General features: G+C 44.3%; 2 protein-coding genes across 4 annotated transcripts in view; both read right to left on the bottom strand.

Annotated features, from left to right (window-relative positions):
• Nucleotides 1–10,445: 10,445 nt before the first annotated feature.
• On the bottom strand, nucleotides 10,446–20,958 carry LOC308589409 (protein-lysine methyltransferase METTL21E-like). 3 transcript variants are annotated; one of them, XR_014009204.1, is made up of 6 exons: nucleotides 20,358–20,712; nucleotides 18,263–18,348; nucleotides 13,297–13,454; nucleotides 12,829–12,946; nucleotides 10,902–11,790; nucleotides 10,446–10,868 (listed from the first exon to the last, which is right to left on the bottom strand). XR_014009204.1 is itself a non-coding variant. In XM_081198645.1 (6 exons), the coding sequence occupies exons 3-6, from the start codon at nucleotides 18,333–18,335 to the stop codon at nucleotides 11,354–11,356; spliced, it is 786 nt and encodes a 261-aa protein (XP_081054771.1). In that variant the 5' UTR covers nucleotides 18,336–18,348; nucleotides 20,358–20,460; nucleotides 20,736–20,958; the 3' UTR covers nucleotides 10,446–11,353. The 3 variants fall into 3 exon arrangements, 2 of the variants coding, with proteins under 2 accessions (XP_081054771.1, XP_081054770.1); XM_081198645.1 differs by adding an exon at nucleotides 20,736–20,958 and having other exon boundaries at nucleotides 10,446–11,790; nucleotides 20,358–20,460; XM_081198644.1 differs by having other exon boundaries at nucleotides 10,446–11,790.
• Nucleotides 10,446–22,437, bottom strand: part of LOC308589297 (DNA excision repair protein ERCC-5-like) — a 34,479-nt gene continuing 22,487 nt past the window's right edge. Inside the window, exon 15 of the transcript XR_014009193.1 lies at nucleotides 10,446–10,940. The gene's annotated coding sequence lies outside the window, so the exon portion shown is untranslated. The remainder of the gene's footprint in view (nucleotides 10,941–22,437) is intronic.

The following is a 22,437-nucleotide window of genomic DNA, read 5'->3' as shown; positions in this document are numbered from 1 at the left end:
TGACAAGTGCAGGGTTCATAAGGGGAGATGGAATCTTTGAGGCATGGCATAGGCAAACTTAGCCCTCCAGATATTTTTGGGACTACAATTCCCATCATCCCTGACCACTGGCCCTGTTAGCTAGGGGTGATGGGTATTGTAGTCCCAAAACATCTGGAGGGCTGAGTTTGCCTATGCCTGCTTTAAGATATTGAGGTCCTGAGCTGTGAAAGGCTTTATAGAACAACACCAGCACTTTGAATTGGGCCCCAAACTAATCGGCAGCCAGTGCAGTTGTGCCAGGATTGGTGTTATATTAGGGCTGCCATACGTCCAGGTTTTCCTAGACACATCCGGGAATTGGGCTGCAAAAATGGCATCTGTGCAGATTTTTGCTGAATTAGCAAAATGCCCAGGAAAACCCAGATGTTTGACAAGTAGGGTGATTTTTTTTAAAAAATAAAATAAAATGCTTTAAAAATCCCCCAGAATCCCAATAAGAAAAGCTCAGCAACTTTGTCCAGATGTTCACTTTTGGGAATATGGTAACCCTAGTTATATGCTAGAACAGTCTAGTTCTGGTGAGCAATTTGGTCATTGCATTTTTGCACCAGCTGAAGTTTCCAAACCGTCTCCAGAGGCACCCCCATGAACAACCTTGAGGTTACCCAAGCGTAGGTCACAGAAGTCAGGCTATCCCTTTCCTAAATGTGCTATAAAGTATAGTACACATGAAGCCTGGTGCTTGTTTGTTTTTTAAGAAGGTAGAGGTGGAAAACAACTTGTTCTGGACTTGCTGCGATTCAATATTGGAGACCAGACACAGAAAAAATGACTAAAAGACCACCTAGCCCAGTGTTTCTCAACCTGTGGGTCCCCAGATGTTGTTGGACTACAACTCCCATCATTCCTAGCCAGCATGACCAGTGGTCAGGGAAGATGGGAGTTGTAGTCCAACAACATCTGGGGACCCACAGGTTGAGAAACACTGAGTCCTAGCCCAACCCCCTGCTATGTGGGGAGGATCTATCCATCACAGCTTGCCCTGGCAATCCATCAGTCAGGTAGCCTCACCAACATGGCATCCTCAGAAGGCCATCATTGGTACCCCCAGGTCCCCTCCACTGAAATTAAGCTTGGAAAAAGCATTACATTGTAGTCAGTGGAAGAGGCTTTGTGATACTCTCAGTTACAGTGCAAACGCAGTGGCCACGAAAGTTTCCCCAGTTTGCAAATGTGCCCATAGGCCCCAGAGTAGTTGGCACCCCCTGACCTATGCAGTCCGGTCCACCTTATGCCAGAGATCAACTATTGGGTCAGGCCAGGCTTAAAGAGGTCGCAATGGTACCTCTTACTGTCAGGCCTTTTAAAAGAGTAAAGTTATCTGCATTATAATCAGCAAGCAGAAGGTTGATTATAATGTATGGATCACAAAATGGTACTTGTTTGCTGAGCTCTGTTTCTCTGATTGCCGCCCCCTGGACATCACTGATGCTGCTTAATCCTCCCAATCATGTTTAAACAAAAAATCCAAACTGATGTGGCTCAAGTTTTCAACCTTACTGAATCCATCACGTCAGTGACTCTTCTCCTAATCATTTAAATCAGTATGGGAAAGGCAGAGGAGGGGTCTCTCTCCCTCTCTCTCCCCTCCTCTCTGTGTCTGTGTGTGGTGTGTTTGAGCCACAATATGGAAGTTCACCATTATGACAGACATTCAGAATGTCTCAGTTCATTGCAGTGCTGCCTTCAGAAGCTGCTCTCACCTCTTTAGGTAGCTTTGAATTGCAGCTGCTGGCATCAACGGCCTTTGAACCCTTGCTTGTTGTCCTGTGGCTGTCTCCAACAACACTCTCCAACAAAGGTCTGATATGGCAACAGGGACATATCTGTGTACATCTGGCAGCCCTAGTCTAATGCCCCCCTCTGTTGTTGCATATTTGCCGAAGGTTTTTTTCTCCACCTATTATCGGCTGCGTTCCATTATTCTGCAGTCTACAGAGTTTTTAATAGATGTGCTAGCAAAACAGAATGGCTCCATTGTTGAAGTAAGGGTAGCAGAAACAAGCTAAGAAGCTCAAATCAGATATATGACTGACACCTTTCCTTGGAAATTAAACCAACATCCAGACTTTAATGTTCAAAACCTTTACTTGCAGAAACTTATCGTTATAGATGAATTAAAACATATTAACTACAGTCACATGCTCATCTAAGCATGGGCTTACAATCTCTTCTTCTAACTTCGAAACAACTGTCTTTTCCTCTCTTTCCAGAGCTCAGCCGACTATTATGAGAGGTTTTCACTTTTACCTTCTTCTGCAGCTTTGCTTTCTTTCTCTCAAGCAGCGAAGAAGCACTCCAATACTATATTCAACTTAGCAGTGTTCACAGTGGATTCCCAAACACAGTCAACTTGCTTCACATAAAATGGAGTATAGATATATCACTAGATATAGCCTTTGTGACCAACGTTAGCCAATCACATGGGAACTACTAGAGAACTCTATAGAATTCAGTTGCTGGCCAAATCTAATTTAAACACATACTAATGCATACAAGCATTTACAATTTCAGCAAATTAAATTACTATACTTAGCATCTGGAGCATGTGATCAATAGTTCAAGATGAACATCCCCGCTTGTGAAGCGGCAGATTGTGCTCTACAGACATCACACAGGCTTTTTCAAGTCACAAGAAGGGATATTCAAACTTAACATCAGGAAGATCTTTCTGACAGTAAGAGCTGCTCAACAGTGGAACAGACTCCCATGAGAGGTGATGGACTCTCCTTCTTTGGATGTTTTTAAGCAGAGGTTGGATGGCCAGCTGTCATGGATGCTTTAGTTGAGATTCCTGCATTGCATGAGGTTGAACTAAAGACCCTTCAGATCTATTCCAACTTTATAATTCTATGATACACTTCCCACAACTCTTTGGGGTAAGCCATGACTGTTTAAAGCGGTCTGATACCACTTAAATGTATAGTTTTGCCTCTCCAAACATGGCATCCCAGCTTCCTGTTACTCCTACAGCAGCAATGTATTTCATGCAGAGGGCTTCTTGCTCTAGAGACAGGGAGATGTGTGCCTCTCTGTGTTGTATGTTCTCTCAAGAGCTGCAAGCCCCCAAGTTCCTTAGTGCTCCCTGCCATTTTCCTGTTCACTGAAAGGAGGAGTGAACAAGAGGCGACTCAACTGACCGCCTGTCAAAGGGAAGGACAAGTGTTGTAACCATCGGGGGCATTCAGCTTGCTGAGATAATGGAAGCCGGTTGTTTGTGCTACGGATTTCCAGGCTCAGGAATGGACTTCCACAAGCTGCTGCCCTCCAGATGTTTTGCATCACAGCCCCATCAAACCCAGCCAGCACTGGTGTAGTCAAAACATCTGGAGGGCAGCAGGTTGGGAAAGGCTACTCTAGAAGAAGTGTGAATAAATGTTGGTCCTCTGGTCTCCAGGATGCTTAAAACAGCTAGGAAACATGTAGCCTTACAACTCACATCACCCAGGGCCGGATTTAGGTTTGATGAGGCCCTAAGCTACTGAAGGTAATGGGGCCCTTTATATGTTCAGCTGGCCTTTGTCAACAAAGAATCGTCACTGTTTTTTGTGTTGAATATATGCTATATGGCTATTTATGGACCTAATAGGTATCTAAAGCCATTTGCACATAACAAAATATATATTTTATCAATTGTTGAACTGAAATACAATTAAGAAGAAGAATATTAATAGTTGGGACACGGGTGGGGCTGTGGGTTAAACCACAGAGCCTAGGACTTGCTGATCAGAAGGTCAGCGGTTCGAATCCCCACGACGGGGTGAGCTCCTGTTGCTCGGTCCCTGCTCCTGGCAACCTATCAGTTCGAAAGCACGTCAAAGTGCAAGTAGATAAATAGGTACCGCTCCGGCGGGAAGGTAAATGACGTTTCCGTGCGCTGCTCTGGTTCGCCAGAAGCGGCTTAGTCATGCTGGCCACATGACCCGGAAGCTGTACACCGGCTCCCTCGGCCAATAAAGCGAGGTGAGCGCTGCAACCCCAGAGTCGGCCACGACTGGACCTAATGGTCAGGGGTCCCTTTACCTTTTACCTTTATATTAATAGTGAAATACAATTAAGAAGAAGTATATTGGGGGGGCAAGAGAGTGGGGCCCTCGGCGATAGCTTGTTTAGCTTATACATAAATCGGGTACTGATCAGACCCGACTATTGCTGGCTGGGGCTAACAATATCTGGAGCTACTACCCCCTCCGATCCATACTCATCCCATTCAAAAATAAACCAGACTATTTCTTTGCTTCGGCCTCTTATACACAACAAATTCAGTAACTCGAGAGAAATCTAACACCCCTTGAAATAATCCCTCCTGACAATATATATTTTTATGCATTGCATTGAGCTGACAATACAGATCCCATTGTTGGATTTGCTATTTTAAGTTCTGCACAAATTTATGCTTACTGGTGTTCTTACCCGCCCTTCTCACCCCGATCCATTTTTTTAATTGACGAAATAAATAGCCCAATTTTGTGGGGGGAAAGAGCCATGCTGACGCCCGGTGGCGGCTCCTTGTAACGGCAGCTCCTTGATGGATCGTAAAAGCTCTTTTTAGAGCGGTAACCGAACCCCGATCATTATCTCAAGTGTGACATACTGGATGGGAAACAGAGACGGGAGATGCGTCCACGGTATCTTGGATTTACATCAAAGCTGAAATGTTAGCTGCATTATCTCCGAACTAGGGAAACCTGACTTTAAAGCGCTCGTTATTGAACAGCTCCTTTAGCAGTTATGTCTTAATTAAAATACAGCTGACAATGCACCTGTCTATAAATCTTCTTAATAAAACCCATTCATCGGAGGGGAGGGGAAGGGTCTCAACATTTGCGTTCCCAGCCACCAGAATGCAAAACATTCTTTTTTTCCCGATTGTTGGTTTTATTTTACGTACATGTTAATAATTTACCCAACTGTTAAATATTAATAGTTTGAGAAAGTTTGCTTAACCACAACAGGGGGGGGGGGAGGCAAACACTTCAAGTGGTATAAGAAAGGGATTGAAGAGGGGATAAGAGTTGAGGTCAAGATTCCAGCTGCTAACTGTTCCATGTCTAGCGACTGCTGATCCTCCTGGGAGAATAACCTTTATCATCCCATCCCCTTTCTAAGGTTTGGTGTATCTCATCCTTTGTTTTTTTGAGCCTTACATGTCCGGTCCCTCTGTTTGCACCACACACACACACACACACACACACACACACACACACACAATCATCCTCTATTAACCTGCCTTTCCCACTCTGCTTTGGCTGCCAGAAAATTGAATTACCTGGACAGGCCCATTATATTTTGCAATGCCTACTGGCTGCACAGGAGAATCCCATCAGAGGCGTGTCTGAAGTTCCATGGCAGGATCAAAGAAAATACTGGGCACTGCTCTGTAGCAAACGTGCTTGCAGCCTCCCTTGCATTGTAAACAGGCTTGGTGCTGACCATTAAAGCCCTAAACGGCCTCGGTCCTGTATACCTGAAGGAGCGTCTCCACCCCCATCATCCAGTCCAGACACTGAGGTCCAGCGCCGAGGCCCTTCTGGTGGTTCCCTCGCTGCAAGAAGTGAGGTTACAGGGAACCAGGCAGAGGGCCTTCTCGGTAGTGGCGTCTGCCCTGTGGAACACCCTCCCAGCAGATGTCAAGGCAACTATTTTACTTTTAAAAGACAACTGAAGGCGGCCCTGTTTAGGGAAGTTTTTAATGTCTGACAGTGTATTGCTTTTAATATTCAGTTGGAAGCCACCCAGAGCGGCTGGGGAAACCCAGCCAGATGGGCGGGGTATAAATATATTATTATTATTATTATTATTATTATTATTATTATTATTATTATTATTATTATTATTTAATAATAATAATAATAATAATAATAATAATAATAATAATTAATTATTATTAATTATTACTACTAATTATTATTATTACTATTACTATTATTACTATTATTATTATTGCCTCCTGCCTGACAACTCCCCCTTCCCGCACCTGCTCCTGTGACTCTTGAGAACAGCTTGATCTGCAGATATTAGCAGCAGCAGCAGCAGCAGCAGCAGCAGCAGCAGCAACAACAACAACAACAACAACAACAACAACAACAACAACAACAACAACGTTATTCTTTATACCCCACCTATCTGGCTGGGTTGCCCCAGCTACTCTGGGTGGCTTGCAGCATGTATAAAAACATAATAAAATGTCAAATATTAAAAACTTCCCAATATAGTGCTGCCTTCAGAAAGTTGTGTAGTTCTTTTATCTCCTTGACATGTGATGGGAGGGCGTTCCACAGGGCAGGCACCACTGCCAAGAAGGCCCTCTGCTTGGTTCCCTGTAACCTCACCTCTCGCAGTGAGGGAACTGCCAGAAGACCCTCGGAGCTGGACCTCAGTGTCCGGGCTGAATGATGAGGGTGGAGACGCTCCTTCAGGTATATAGGGCCAAGACCATTTAGGGCTTTAAAGGTCAACACCAACGCTTTGAATTGTGCTTGGAAAAATACTGGGTCCTAGTTCTTCCTTCCATGTTTTGGAAGCTTTTCCTCCACTCTCCATGAAACTGATCTACAGGGTAACATCTCATTCCAGCCACTGTGTTAAGAAACATTCACACTGCGCTTTCTGTTTAACACATATAAGCCATCCCTACCAGGAAGCCTGCTGAACAAACACTTTGCATGACAAACAATGAAACAGACATGCAGTTAGTGCTTCCAAATGGTAAAACAAATACATTGGAACTGGACCCTGATTTGAGTATCTCAGACTAAAGTCTTAATTTAAAGCCTTCTCCAACCAGAAGGGGGAAATCCTTGCACAGTTTGCAGAATTTGCACAGAAATAGTCCTTTGGGACAACGTTCACTACTGCGCAGGTGACAATGTCTGCAAATTTCAGCCACTTATAACCAGTTCCAATTTTTCTTTCTAGACGGTAACAAAAGCTCCTGGGTCAAAAAATATCCCAATAGATCTACAGTATTGATGTTTGCCATTCGGGTGTTCTCTTTTTTTGCCTTGGACCAATATAAAGTATAAATGTCCCCTGGGGTATTTCAAACCAAAACATGGGCTACAATCCTAATGCTGAAGTAAGTAAAGGTAAAGGGACCTCTGACCATTAGGTCCAGTCGTGACCGACTCTGGGGTTGTGGCGCTCATCTCGTTTATTGGCCAAGGGAGCCGGCGTACAGCTTCCGGATCATGTGGCCAGCATGACTAAGCCGCTTCTGGCGAACCAGAGCTGCGCACGGAAACACTGTTTACCTTCCCTCCACTGCAGTACCTATTTATCTACTTGCACTGGCATGCTTTTGAACTGCTAGGTTGGCAGGAGCAGGGACCGAGCAACGGGAGCTCACCCCATCGCGGGGATTCGAACCGCCAACCTTCTGATCGGCAAGCTCTAGGCTCTGTGGTTTAACCCACAGCACCACCCGTGTCCCTAAAGCTGAAGTGAGCCCCACTGAATTCAGTGGAATTAGGTTAGCATTTGATCCTGATCCAGGGAAGCTGCATGAATTGCCCTTCTTCAGAACACATGGTTTCGTGGGAACATTTTACGCTCCTGAGCTCCATTGAAAGTTGGCTGGGGGTAATAAAATGTTTCCAGAAACTTGTATGTGCGTGTGGTAGTTTGATTTCATTTTGTTTTTGATGTTAATGGAGCTGAAGCATTGCTTCCCATTGCTTCCCGTTGCTTCGCCTATGTCTTTGTCTTCTCTATGCAGGCTGCATAATTCAACTTTCCTTTTTTCGTGAAGCAGGTTACTTTAAAACTACTTTAGAGCGAAAGATCTTTCATGAAACTATTAAGCCATATACTACTGGGGAAAGAAGGGCTTCTTTTCTTTCATCTATCTTTTCTAATAATCCACGCTACAGTCCTTTCGGCACTGATCAGCAATGAAATTCTCATTGATTAAATGAGCTCTGCACAGATGCCTAAACTATGTTGGGTAGGAGCACAACTTGTCTGCAGCTGTTTTAGCTCTTCTGACTTTTCCATCTTTTCCTTTCCACTGATGATGAAGGACTTTCTCTAATTGGGAGGAAACAGCATGAAGAGCAGACTCTTCCTGTCCTCTCTACTCGCTCATATCACTGTCTTAATAAATCTCTTCCCCAACTGAAATAACTGCTGCCTATAATGCCCAATTCAGTCAAAGAGATGCAGCGTGTGGCGCAACTCTTGAAGGGCTATACCACTTCAGAGTGCATGTTTGAAGACATCCAGCCTATTTCTGTATAGTCCTTCCAGGGCACAGTGAGAAGACTCGCAAATGAGGTGTGCAGTGATGTGATGGCACAATGAATGACACAAAGCCAAATGCATCCATTGCTTGGTTAAGAGCGGTAGTCTCGTAATCTGGGTAACCGGGTTCGCATCTCCGCTCCTCCACATGCAGCTGCTGGGTGACCTTGGGCCAGTCACACTTCTTTGAAGTCTCTCAGCCCCACTCACCTCACAGAGTGTTTGTTGTGGGGGAGGAAGGGAAAGGAGATTGTTAGCCGCTTTGAGACTCCTGAAGGGGAGTGAAAGGCGGGATATCAAATCCAAACTCTTCTTCTTCTTCTTCTTTGGCGATCACTCGTAGCCTAGTAGGATTGTAAGATTCCATGAAGATGGTCTTAACAGTGAGTCATTAATTGACTATGGAGGCCAGTTCTGGATCCACACATCCTTCCACAGTGGAGATATTAGTTTCCGGGCAGGAGCTGATCATGGTGAGGGTTTCCCAAGTGTGCCTTCCTCTTACCACATTTCTCCCTTTCATCCTGAGTTCGAGCATCTTCAAAGTCCATGACACCTTTGGTAAAGGCTGTTCTCCAACTGGAGCGCTCGCAGACCAGTGTTTCCCAGTTGCCGGTGTTTATACTACATTTTTTTAGATTTGCCTTGAGAGAGTCTTTAAACCTCTTTAAACCAGCATTACGCTGGTGTGTGTAGTCAACGTTTGTGTACTTTATTGTTTTGTCTGTCTGTCTGTTTGTAAGTATGCCTAAATAAAACTTTTAAAAAATTATAAATATAAAGAAAATAAACCAGCATCATGCTTTCCATTTTTAAGTTCAGAATAGTCACTTTGGAAGATGATAATCAGGCATCCAAGCATGACCAGTCCATCCAAGTTGATGTTGAAGACTCATCGCTTCGACACTGGTGATCTTTGCATCTTCCAGTACATTGGCATTAGTTCACCTGTCTTCCCAAGTGATGTGTAAAAAAATTCGGTACACCATTCAAGGCAGCAGATTGGATCGTTGCCCTGGTACACCTCCAAAGTGAAAACAACGCTCCATGATACAGGTTTATGTGGTTTATGATTAGGGCTCACATTGATCCCAGGTTGCCACTAGGTGGCAGCACAGCAAAATGTTTCTAGCACAGAGTGCTAACATTGTATTTGCTCACTGAAACCTCACACAGGGTGCTGCTGTCACACGGAGTCAAATCATTCCAACTCAGTATTGTCTACACTGACTGGTAGTGAACTCCAGGGTTTCAGACAGGAGCCCTTCGCAGGGACTGAATCTGGGGTCTTGTGAATACAAAGCAGATGCTCTACTGCTGAGCTGAAACACATATTCTATGCAGCAAAATATATTTTCAAAGGAACAACGCTGGGGAAAGTAACTGGACCACGTGAAATATTTCTCAGTTTCATATGGATTTGCCAAAGCTACTCAAATACAGTCTTTGGCACCTGCTGCACTGCAGTCCACTGCAAGGAATATTCATGTCCAAATTCAATTGCTTTTTCTTGGATAATGTCAAGTTCCTACAAAGTCAGAATTCCAGATGCCTCCCGACCCATTTATGGAAAATGGCACTGGGAGCATTTCAAAAAGTGTGTTGTTAATGAGTAATAAAAAGCAACAGAGAACATACAAAAAAGGAAAATCAGGAATAACTTTCTGGCGGCAAGAGCTGCTTGACAGTGGAACCCCTTAGAAGGTAGAGGAAGAGTCTTTGGGGCAGAATTAGGCATCGTCGGAAGTTTGTGGCAACAGTCACCAAAATCAGCTGCCTTATCCATCTGCTCTCCAGATCAGTTTCAGAAGAGGTTGCATCTGGCAGTTTTCTGCTCAAATTTCCTTTGACTGCACTCATATGATTCAATGGACCTTGATACAAAAACTAAACTAAACTAAAAATCCCTGCACATAGAAACTAGCATGTGAGGGGAGCGGGGTCTGGGCCTCACTTCCTACCTGAAAAGTTAATTTTCTAGTACAAATGTTTGTTTTGGTACTAAAGATGTGCTCCTCTACAAATCTATCCCTATACCACTAAAGTAATTTGTTTTGCTTAAAGGGGTGCGCCCCCAATCTCTGCCAAGAGGTAGCAAGGGGTCTTGACACTTCACCAGGGTTTGTGTTCCTTCGGAATGAAACATGTTGGAGACTGTAGCGTCTTTAAGAAATGTGATTTATTTACACCCGAGTTTACATGGAGGGAGTGCAGAACATTACATGCCAAGAGTGTCTCTTGTTGATCTCCTCATAGCTTCAGGAAGATTGGGTCCAGAACAGAAGCCAGTCAAGCTGGAAACTTCCCCCTTCCACCTCTGCTATTGTCTTTTGCTACTAATACCCAGTTGCAGGAGGGACGCCACCCCATTTCTTGTCTGACGCTAAACGTGCCACCGTTTGTCCGGGTAATGAACTCTGCCATCGCCTGTCTTTGTTGGCACCTCTGTCAGCCAATCTCTTGAACATGAGAACTAGCTCAGCCTGGGTTTTTTTACACTGTATTTTTACATCTTCTCTTAATAATCCAAACGTTAGCGAAGTCCTACCATTTACTAAATAAGGAATTACGGGGGAATCTGCCTCCTCCCACAAATTCATAACAATATTATGAATAACCCTGCACTTTAGTATCTGTATATAGTTATACAGTGGTACCTCGGGTTACAGGCGCTTCAGGTTACAGACTCCGCTAACCCAGAAATAGTACCTCAGGTTAAGAACTTTGCTTCAGGATGAGAACAGAAATCGTGCTCCGGCGGCACGGCAGCAGTGGGAGGCCCCATTAGCTAAAGTGGTGCTTCAGGTTAAGAACAGTTTCAGGTTAGGAACGGACCTCTGGAACGAATTAAGTACTTAACCCGAGGTACCACTGTATGTATTGTGGCTCATTATCATTGCAAACAAAGGTGTGCATGGACCATCATGAATCTGTTGATGTGTTATATTATTTCGGACTGCAAGCGAGGGCCAAACATTTGAGTGCTCTACCAGTATCATACGTTCAAACCTAGCAATCCAATGAGAAATGGTCTAATCCTGGCTAACAAAAGAGACCCATGCATTGACAATCACCTAACCAGCAGTCTGGATGGGAAAAGGGAAGGCCTTTTCGCTTTGTGCCTTCTCTTTGCCTTAAACAGGGTTATATTTAAGCTGGGGAGATCAGTTATAACCTCCAGGTCAAACAGTTTCTTGAATCTGTCCACAAACTGGTTTTCCTTCTCCAGTCGGAACCTCATGGCCCAGATGATGACCGTGTTGTCCTTGCACAAGTGGTCGAAGGTAAGGAGCAGCTCGTTCAGGTAGGGGTGGTGGTACACAACGTCGGCCGCCAGGATGTAGTCAAACTGGCATGAGGCCCTGGGGAAATTCTTCTCCAGGTCGACCCCCCAAAACAGTTCCTTTGCCTGGGGTTCATGCTTGCATTTGGTCTTCGTGTTTTTGACAAGGTTGTATCGAAGGTTCCCCAGCAATTCAGGCAAATCGGTGGCAACCACACGTGCACCTGTGGTAGGAAGGGGCCACAGAATGAATGCTTAGCAAATCTAAGACAGTTTTGCAGGAATGCTCTCTGGCATCATTGAAGACAGTAGGAACTGTCTCGAATTTCAGACAGGTAGGAATTTCAGACAGTAGGAACTGTCCCGAATTTCAGACAGGAAAGTCTCTCCCAGCCCTGTGTGGAGATGCCAGGGATTGAATCTGAGACATTCGGCACAGAAAACAGACACTCTATCACTGAGTTACAACCCTTCGGTCTGTGGGTCATTACTACCGCCAAACCAACAATTCATATTTTGCCAGATGGGCACATGAAAGGGCTGAGGCTCACAGAGCTTCCCTGTAAAATTTGCTAGAGAGAACTCTGTGAGATCACTTCCTTTGTCTGCCTTGGCAGGAAGCTGTAATACTACAAGCTTCCTTCCTGCCAAGGCATAATTCTCTTTCTTCATCATGCCTCCAAGCTGACCATACGTGCAGCTCAGACACCATTTCTGAACTTACATTTTGTACTTTTGTAACTTAGATAGCAGTTATAAACCTGCCTTTGTTTTGCTAATTCAAAATCTAGAATATGTAAGTAAATGCTACTTTTATTTCTTCACAAAACAATGTGTGTGCGATTGCTGTTTTCAAGGCGGGGAAAGGGGTAATACCAAGAAAAATCCAGCCTGCCTTAAAGAATCCTGGATTATTGTTTCTAGAAGGTTAAATCAACCTTGTCTTCCAAGTTCTGGCCACAATGGATGGTACTCTGCTGATCTCACTCACATGGGCAAGGAAGGATAATAACTAAACAACATTTCCTCTCCTAGTGTCTAAATCCATCCTTACACGGTCTATCTACCATGCCCTCTTCCTGCAAAACCACATTTCTATATGGGGGGGGGAGAGACCTGTGTTTAAAAGATAATGAGCCCCTGTCTCTGTTGCTACTTTTGTTTTTGAGCTGACATGCTACTCCTTGGTCACAGGTGCACTAAAATCCCAAACACACCTTGGAATACCACTTTCTGATTTAGAGGACACTACCGATACTCACCAAGGAAACTGGCTACTATCGAGACCAGGCCTGTCCCAGCTCCGATTTCAATGACATTTTTGTCAACCAGGTTATAAGATTTCATGTTAGTTTCCAAAAAGTGGCAGATAACGAGAGCCTGTGGATGGGAGAAAACAAAAACAGGACAAGAGCAGATTGACAGGGGAAATAGCATTACAAACAAACAAACAAACAAACAAACAAAAGCATATGCCTTGATTATTATTATCAATAGCAGCATGGCTTTTCTTGTATGGATAATAGAGCTTGTTGATCTTGCAGTGAATTGCTCCTTTTGGGTAGCAACTCTGATTCCAAAATACGTCAGCTGTCTGTATTTAGAGCCTCATCTTTACAGCACTTTAGTTTCCCCAGGCTTTAAACAACCACCCCTTACGTTTCACACTGAGCCCTGTGTGATGCTCTGCTTCATGTATCAGAGCCAACAGTCTTGTTTGCCTGCAATACCGAAGGCCAGACGACAGCTCCATAGCAGTCGGTGGATTCCGTGATCTTTATCTTGTGGCCAACAAAATGGAACCCTTCCCAGGCTTGGGTGGTTATCAGCGAAGGGGAGAAACACCTTCCCATGATCTCTGCGACTATCTGTTCATCTCCGTTTGGTCCTAGTAATAAAACAATGGAAAGGTCATGTGTCATAATAACAGCGAGCGGTAGCCCAGCTCAGCTAACGATAGTGCAGTGACCTAATCGCAAAAGCCACTAACCTCTATATGGCCAGGCAGCCCTGCTGAGCATGAAGCCATCTGAGTTATGTCCCTGCCCACAAAAAGTCCCTAACAATAATTGTTTAGTGTGATATATGTGGCCTCGGGGAGCTGCCATCCATCACGCTTGCTATTTATAAAGCCATAATAATAGAACGGAATCCCACCTTTACTCAGCACCAATGAGACATAGAAGTCGGTCAAAAAAGTTATAGAGTTAGGTACAATCTGTAAGTGAGTTTCAGACTGAGTTCTTTCCTTTTTGCTGATATGGATTTAAAGGGAGGTTTAGACCACATTCTAGTCCATTGGGGGAGGGTTAATCTCACAGCCTTTCTTGTCCTCCCATTCTTTTTTGATTATGTCAAGGGGGGTTGTGGGATTTTGGAGCAGTATTTTGTATATTGTGGATACCATCCCTTTGTTGTTAGGAGGAGGTTTTTCGAAGGCTGTCAAGGACCTAGTTGCTGCTGATTTTACTCCTGGGTTGTTTAGGAGGGCATGTAATTGGTAGTGTGTTAGCCAGGGCATCTGGGTATCCCCTAGTTTGTCTTGTATTTCCTGTGTGTACTTTCCCCCTCTTTTCTTCCTAACCTAACACTGTATGTAACACTAATGTCTCACAACAAATGAATTTGATCTGTAGAAAACACAACTTGAAAAAAGAGACAACGCATGTATTATTTTGTTTTTTTTGTAAACTAATAAATCTTTCATAAAAATATATTTAAAAGAAAAAGAAGAGTTATAGCATTCTTGCCATGGGCTGAAACCTCCTGAATAGAAGACTGAATGATGGAAGATTCTGTCAGGATGCAGAGGGGGTCGCAAGGCCAGCTGGCTCGCCCCAGCTGGGTCATCTCCTTCCAGCCGTCCCACTGTGAAGACCCATCAGCCTCTGCTCCAATATAAATCAGCGACCCAGGCTTCAAAGCCAGGGCACACTATGTCAGCAGAGCAAACTGCGCACACAGAATAGGCGTGAGGCTTGTGGAAGCATACTACAACTACGTATTTATTAATCATAAATCAGGACAAAGAAACATGTAGTCTCTGTCTTTGTCTTCTCCAAGAGACAGAGAAAAGCAAAAGCTATACACACAATGGAAGTTCCCAGCAAGCTGTGTTGGCATGTAAACAGACATGTGACATGCACCAGTTCCATGTCTGCAACTAAAGGTGGAATGGAATTTTCCAACAGATTCAGGAAGGAATTTATTTGCATAGCTAAACTATGGAACTCGCTCTCAAAGGAGGCAGTGATTGCCTCTAGCTCGGATGTTTTCAGAAGAGGTTTAGCCCAATTCATGCAGAACTAGACAATCAATGGCTACAAGGCATACTCAGTAAGTTCTACCTACACTGCCGGAGGCTCATCATCAGTTCATATTTAAAATCACCCGAAGGCTAAAGGAAGCCACTTCCTACAGGCTCACAGGTTCTCTTCCAGCCTAAGCCACAGTTCCTTGGTTCCTGCTTGGTCTTGCAATGAGGAGGCAGTTGACAACACAGAAAGGCCTTGATCTTGGCTTATGTATCTCTCCTATCCGAACTGCATGCAAGCAGCTGAAGACTCCGCCTGAAACCCTCTTCTCCTCCCTCTTCAATCCTCTTCTGGTCCTGGGAGCCAGTGGAGCAAGAGAATTCTCTCTCTCCCTCCCTCACTTGTTCTCCACTCTCCAGCCTTGCAGCTTCTCCTGCCTCTGACTCTCATCTCCTGGATGTTACAGGTTCCTCCAGTTCACGGATCCCTTCTTCCAAGTCTCCAGCCCGCCTTCTCCTGGTCCCTAATCCTCAATATCTAGCCACCACTCTTCAGTGCCCTGACATCATGGTGTCCATTCTCAAAGTAAAGTGCTAACGTGGTGAGTTTATCTCAAACTGTAAGGGGCCAGGGGAGGTCAAGATGGGCAGGGCTTTGGGACAAGGAATCCACTCTGCCCTCAAGTGTCCTGCTGAAATGCTGCCAAGCAACTCCAGCTGGCACTTTTATGGAAACCCTATACTGTGGCAGCATGGCGATGCAGCATATGCCCTGAGAGGGTTCGGCCCCTCAGACAGCGCATGCTTTCTGCCACAGAAAAATGACAGAAACTCTTGTCTTGACGGAGGCAGTGGTGAAAGCAGGCAGGAATGGACACATGCGGAGAATGATTTCATAAACGTTCATCAAGGGCCAAACCTAGAAGCAACACGGAAGACCCGCAGAACAGGGTTTCATGTGTAGTTGTGGGGGTTTTTTAATGCTAAAAACATTTGCACAACGTTAAAAAGGAAATTTCCCATGAAAAAGAGATCTGGACTGTAGCACTATGTAAGGGAGGGAGAGAGTTAAGTCTTTCCCCATACCAAATGAAAATAACCCCTGGAGCTGCTGTGCCCTGTTTGGGGCAATAGCTTTCTTTTCCAAGTCCAGCATCAGTATCATAATCTATATACTGTATTTATACTGTTTTGAGTCTAGCCGTGTGTGTGATTACGTAGCCCAAACCTGGGGAGGGGGGCAGACAGCAACAGCCTCAACAAAGCAGCCCCATTATTGTTCCTTGCAATGAAATAGCTCAAAGGCACTATGATACAACTTTAGATTGTCACAGCTTCCCTCGAATAATTCTGGGAGCTGTAGCTTATTAAGGGTGCTGAGAATTGCATCCTTAACAAACTACAGTTTGTGAGTAGTGTAAGATCAAGTGGGTTCAAGTCCTCTGCTTTCTAAGAGGTCAACTCAGGACTTTGCCAAGTCATAGATACAGCCTAGGAACACATGATTATATATATATGCAACACTAAACCATCTAACAGATCAGGGTGTTTACAGTTGCACTTATTCTATTCCAGCCTATTGGCCCCATAAATTGACTTGCTATCTTAGTTAATCTGCTCACTCAGGCAGATTTGGAGAATACGCTAAAGGTCCCCCTTCTACTCTTTCTTGCTTCTATTTTAAGGAAATCAAAACATGTGAAATGCTGAGTTCACACTAAATCGATAATCCTGCAGGATGGCTCTTGCTCCTTGCCGATGTAAGGTTTCCTAATCAACAGCGATAGCACCACAATCACTTCTGCAAATGCACCTGGAAAGCTGGATTCCTGTATGGCTTCATAATGAAGATGTAAAATGACCAGAATTTCTACACGGAAGAGCTTCTCTTTGAAGTTGAGGGCGAAAGACTGGATTACCAGATCACATTTATTTTAAAAGGATCAAGAGAAACGATGTCCTGCCAAGACCCTAAAGTGTCAGGGATCTGAGCTGGTTCTTTGCAAAGAGGCTTTCTCTCACGATCACATAAAAATACTTGTCAATGTTTCAGCTTGAAGGTTCTCTAGAACTCTATTGTACAAATTCCAAAATCCACGTTTGAGCAATTTCTTTCTTAGGGCAAACCAAAATGTTCCAAAAAGGGTGTGCAAGTTTTCAAGTAGAGACTGGTCTGGGTAACAGCTGGATTTTATATCACCTCTCCCAAATGGGGATCAATTATTGCTTGCTGCTTCTTCCCAACAGCCAAAAACCTGCAACTCACCTAATGGACTAGAGCAGCGGTTCTCAACCTGTGGGTCCCCAGATGTTGTTGGACTACAACTCCCATCATCCCCGAGCTCTGGTCTTGCTAGCTAGGGATGATGGGAGTTGTAGTCCAACAACATCTGGGGACCCACAGGTTGAGAACTGCTGGACTAGAGCTTTATTTTAATGTCTGCTGCCTACTTACTTTCTGAAGACTACAAGGCAATGCAAACTCCATCATGTCTTCAGAATCAGCCAAAATCCCTGCTTTCTCCCCCACTGCCACTTATGTTCACCATCGAGCCTGATGTCCTCATCCAAGTTCTGGAGAGCTCAAAAGCTACCACACTCTTTTGTAAGATTCCGGTTGGCCCAATAAAAATATTGCCCTAATGTGAGTTTTGGAATTGTTCCTGTGGACTTACATGTATATCTTTGCTTGTTTTACAACTCACAACACAAGTTATTAGTGGTATTGTTTGTACAGGAGCCTGCAGTAGTTCCCCATTGCACATTCTTCCCTCTGCCTCTTCGTAGCTTTATTCCAGACCAGAAATAGGTTTGTGATTTATTTATTTTTTAAGTCCCCACTTCCTTCAGGAGAGTGTATGACTAGAGACCCAACAGGAGGCTCTGAGAAGTTGAAGGGAAGCAACAAGAACCTGAAGGCAACATTAGCATTATTGGGTTCATTGTGTAATTACAAGTGATAAGCAAGTATTTTAGGGCTCCCTGGCAAAAGTTGATGAGTCTTTACAATAACCATGCGTGGATCATCATAACCCTATATAAACTCTCTCACACACAAACACACACACACACTTTCTTTCTTTCTTTCTTTCTTTCTTTCTTTCTTTCTTTCTCTCTCTCTCTCTCTCTCTCTCTCTCTCTCTCACACACACACACACACCAAAAATGGAAAATTTCAAGGGCTGCATACCTGTTAAGCATTTTAGGTGTGCAGCTATTGTATTTTAAGTATACACCTAATGTATACTTGATCAGAGCCTTGCCACAGTAACCCATGTTCTGGTAGCCTCCCAGTTAGATGACTGTTCTTAACTTTATGTGGGGCTTCCCTTGAAGACAGCTTGGAAATACTGATTGGACTTGAGCTTAGAGACATGATAGACCGCAGGTGTAGCAAAGGTACAAAGCAGCGGCTCATGCATCACCTGCCAGCAAATATTTACCATTTTTGTTGCCTGGTTTTCTGGATTTTTCATCTGATCCAGGATGCTTGGGTTGCAATGAATGGGATTCCATTTCATACAATGGCCTAGCAATACAAAGGAAGAACTATTTAAAAAAACAGCCAAGCACAGGTTTAGTAATGAATTGGAAGGCATGGCATTTTCTTTCATTTGTCATGCATTTGGCTTCAAATGCATACATGTCAGGAGTGGACAATGTGGTACCCTGCAGATGTTTTGGTCTACAATTTTCATCAGCCCCAGCCAGCATGGCCAGGAATCAGGGATGATGGCAGTTGCCATCCAACAATATCTGGACGACACAGTGTTGGCTATCCCGACAATAAGAGGCCTTATGCTATGGCAATATAACCAACAATAAATCAACCATGCTGGTTATTATTAAGCCATGCCATACCGTGGGTTGCCAGAGCCCGGGGCTGTGCAGAGGGGGTGGGTGAGAGGGAGGGAAACGGACAGAGTACACATGTGCATTTAGCTGCCTAACAGCACCCGCGTCATCCAGGAGATTGCAGCCACAGAAATAAGAAAAGAAGACTTGTTCCGTTGCCTGGAGAGGTCACTTCCTGGTTTATACGGAGAAGCCGTTTGCAAAGAATCCCAGCAACAGAAGTGCACAGCTGTATTGAGCCAGCACCGGGTGTTGAGATTTTGTGCCCCTAACAATTTTGCGTCCAGGGCAACCGCCCCCCAGCCACGCTACGCCACTGTGTTAGGCTATGCAAGTAATGGTCGTGCGTAAAGTACCGTATTTTTTGCTCTATAAGACTCACTTTTTCCCTCCTAAAAAGTAAGGGGAAATGTGTGTGCGTCTTATGCAGCGAACGCAGGCTGTGCAGCTATCCCAGAAGCCAGAACAGCAAGAGGGATTGCTGCTTTCACTGCGCAGAGATCCCTCTTGCTGTTCTGGCTTCTGAGATTCAGAATATTTTTTTTCTTGTTTTCCTCCTCCAAAAACTAGGTGCGTCTTGTGGTCTGGTGCGTCTTATAGAGCGGAAAATACGGTATTTAGAAGATCTGGTTCAAGCCATAGCAAGGTCCCTAGAGCAGAATGTACAAAGTGAATCTGTAGATTAATAATAGTAATAATAATAGCCTTCCATAGATTATAGATATATAAATAGATATAGATCATAGGATCATCTGGTCCAACCCTCTGCAATGCAGCTGGGGATCCAATCTGCAACCTTGGAGTTATTAGCTGCACGCTCTAAGCAACTGAGCTATCCAGGCTGGCAAGTTATCTCAAGGTTATATGCAAAATATAACAAAAACAACTAAGAAAAGTTAAAAAACAACAACAACAACACACATAATGCACAGAATAAATTTTCACAGTGTTGTGCTGCACAACTATCCTTGTGAAGGAATGTTAGGGACAATCTCTTCCCCACTCCCAGGTTTTAACACATACTAGTCCTATTTTCTCCCAGCCCACTTTAATTTCCCTGGATGGGGGAAATAATTGTTTTGAGAATTTCTCACGCAATCAACTGGAAGGAAATAAAATCGGTGACAAGCCTCTATCCATTTACCTGAGACTAAGCCCCACTGAATTCAACGAGACTTGAATAGGATTGCCCTGTACATAGAAGAATATGAGCATAAGCTGTTTGTGATTTGTGTGGTGCAATCCTATGTATAAATGGTTACTCAGAAGTAAGTTTCACTCTGTTCAGTGGGGTTTACTCCCGGGTCAGTGTGCACAGGACCTGCTCCTTCATTTTGAAGAGAAGCAGCGAGAAAAATGACCCAAAAACCTCACTGCGCTTTGACTGACAGTATTGTTTAGACAGACACTCTTGATCAAGCTTTACCTTTCAAAGCCTTTGCACAAAATGTTATTCTAAAGGTCACCCCCATAGGACATTATTATCGGTAATCTGGAACAACCTTACAGGGCTCAGAAATGTTAACTTGGCACCCTGCTGATTAGATATGGATATCTTTTGACTGTGAGTGATATATTTCAGATGAAAAACAACTAGATATCTAAACACAAGTTTCATCAAAACTGTGCCTTTAATTTTTTTAAAAAACAACAACAATTATTGCAATGCACTAAGCAACATACCTAGGTTATTTTATTTTATTGTTCCAGGTTTCCACAGAAAGCGAAGGCAAAATTTCACACCTGCAGAATCTCTCCCCCAACACTGGTCAGTCTGTAAATAGCGCTATAGAGAAAAGCAGAAAAGTCTGAAACGTAACTTGCCAGCAGCACTTCCCAGGGAAGAATTTATAAATCCTGACAGCTGCAACGATTAACAAAGTGGGCACACCCCTTGAATTTCATTGGGAAAAACTCTTCAGAACACTTGCATAAGAAGGGGGGGGGTATTTCCTAGAAGTTATACAAGCTGCACTCATCACTGGCCCAGCAGCAAAGTAGTGAGTGAATGCATGTGCTCACACACACAACCAAAATAGAGTGACTTTCCTCTTTCCAAACCTGTTTGCACTGTTGATGTGCCTTTCCCTCAAGGAGACCTGTGGAAAATTAGCTCTGCGACTTTGGAGCACGATTCAGGGCAGCTCTAGGCTCTTGCTGTTTCCAAGCAGGATCCGATCACATCCCAGCATACACGGCTGGCACTCTTGCACAACAAACCTGACAGGAAAACACGCGGGGGGGGCGGGAAATGTGGGACGCAGGTGACGCTGTAGTCTAAACCACTGAGCCTCTTAGGCTTGCCGATTGGAAGATTGGCAGTTCAAATCCTCACGACGGAGTGAGCTCCTGTTGCTCTGTCCTAGCTCCTGCCAACCTAGCAGTTCGAAAGCATGCTTGCAATTAGAAAAATTGCTACAGCAGGAAGGTAAACGGCATTTCCATGCACTCTGGCACTTGTCACAGTGTCCCATTGCACCAGAAGCGGTTTTGTCATGCTGCCCACATGACCCAGAAAGCTGTCTGTGGACAAACGCCAGCTCCCTTGGCCTGAAAGAGAGATGAGCACCACAACCCCATGGTCGCCTTTGAATGGACGTAACTATCTAGGGGTCCTTTACCTTTTTACCTTTATGTGGTATAACCCTAGCTTAGTGCAACTTCATCTAACATCCCTGCAAACAAATCTGGATGATTGCTCAGTTTGAACAGGGTAGGGGAATCTGGTTGTGCAGTTTGGCAAGTGGTTGGTTTTATTTTTATGTACTTCTTTTAATAAGTACACCGTCCCTCAGAGCATGTGGTGGGCCAGACTATATTTTTTTTGGAGGGGGGGATGAATGAATTCCTATGCCCCACAAATAACCCAGAGATGCATTTTAAATAAAAGGACACTTTCTACTCATTTAAAAACATGCTGATTCCTGGACCGCCCGTAGGCCGGACTGAGAAGGCGATTGGGCTGCATCAGCCCCCAGGCCTCAGGTTGCCTACCCCTGGATGAAGACCTTTGGCCCAAATTTAGCATCCCACAGCAGCAACAAAAAAGCTGCCTCCTGCAACGTGTGACAGTTTTCCTAACTCAGAATTGTCTTCTCTTGCTGTCAGTGGATGTCCTTTCCGTAATGTGCTCCCTGATCCTCGATCCTGGAAATGCTAGGAACTGAATCCAGGACATGCAAACAACATGATTTATTCCACTGAGCTACACTTCGCTCCCCTAAAGGGTTTTGGTTTGTCCACTCAAACCATGCCGGCAACTCTGGCTACAAGCACGTATAAACACAAACATGCCATTGCTATCAACAAACGGAGGCGGAAGATTTGCACAATGACAAGGTTCACTTTGACAGGAGGAATTAACACACACCCTTACATGATCGTATGTATATTAGTAACACGTATTTCAAAATGCCTCTAGTAACACATTTTATCTGCAGCTTTCCCCCAGCAGATTCTACTGTGTCTTCAAATATTCTCTCTTGCACAAGCGTAGGGATGTACTTCTTTAATAGTTCCACTATTCACGCACTTCTCCCTTTGCAGCATCCCTGTCAAGACTGTATCATCTTCGAAGCAAGGGCATTTTCTGCAATTTTGCGGGGATTAATTCAAGCACAGGCTACCGACGCAACTGTTGTTCAACTCGGTAATAATAACATCTTCTAGGGACTTGAGAGAGGACCAGTGAGACGGGACTGTGCCGAGAAGCAAAAGATTAATGGCCGGCACACTGGTGAGGTGGGACACGTTCTATAAAATC

This window comes from Podarcis bocagei (assembly GCF_964188305.1).
Source record: "Podarcis bocagei genome assembly, chromosome: 6".
NCBI lineage: Eukaryota > Metazoa > Chordata > Lepidosauria > Squamata > Lacertidae > Podarcis > Podarcis bocagei.
Note: the sequence above shows the minus strand (reverse complement) of the source record. Positions and strands in the feature narration are given on the sequence as shown.

Coding starts and splice junctions, on each gene's coding strand:
- LOC308589409 (XM_081198645.1), bottom strand. CDS start 18,335: ATGGAATCCCATTCATTGCAACCCAAGCATCCTGGATCAGATGAAAAA. Junction 13,455..18,262: donor AAAACCAGGCAACAAAAATG/GTAAATATTTGC, acceptor TTTTATTACTAG/GACCAAACGGAGATGAACAG. Junction 11,791..12,828: donor GATAGTAGCCAGTTTCCTTG/GTGAGTATCGGT, acceptor TTCCTACCACAG/GTGCACGTGTGGTTGCCACC.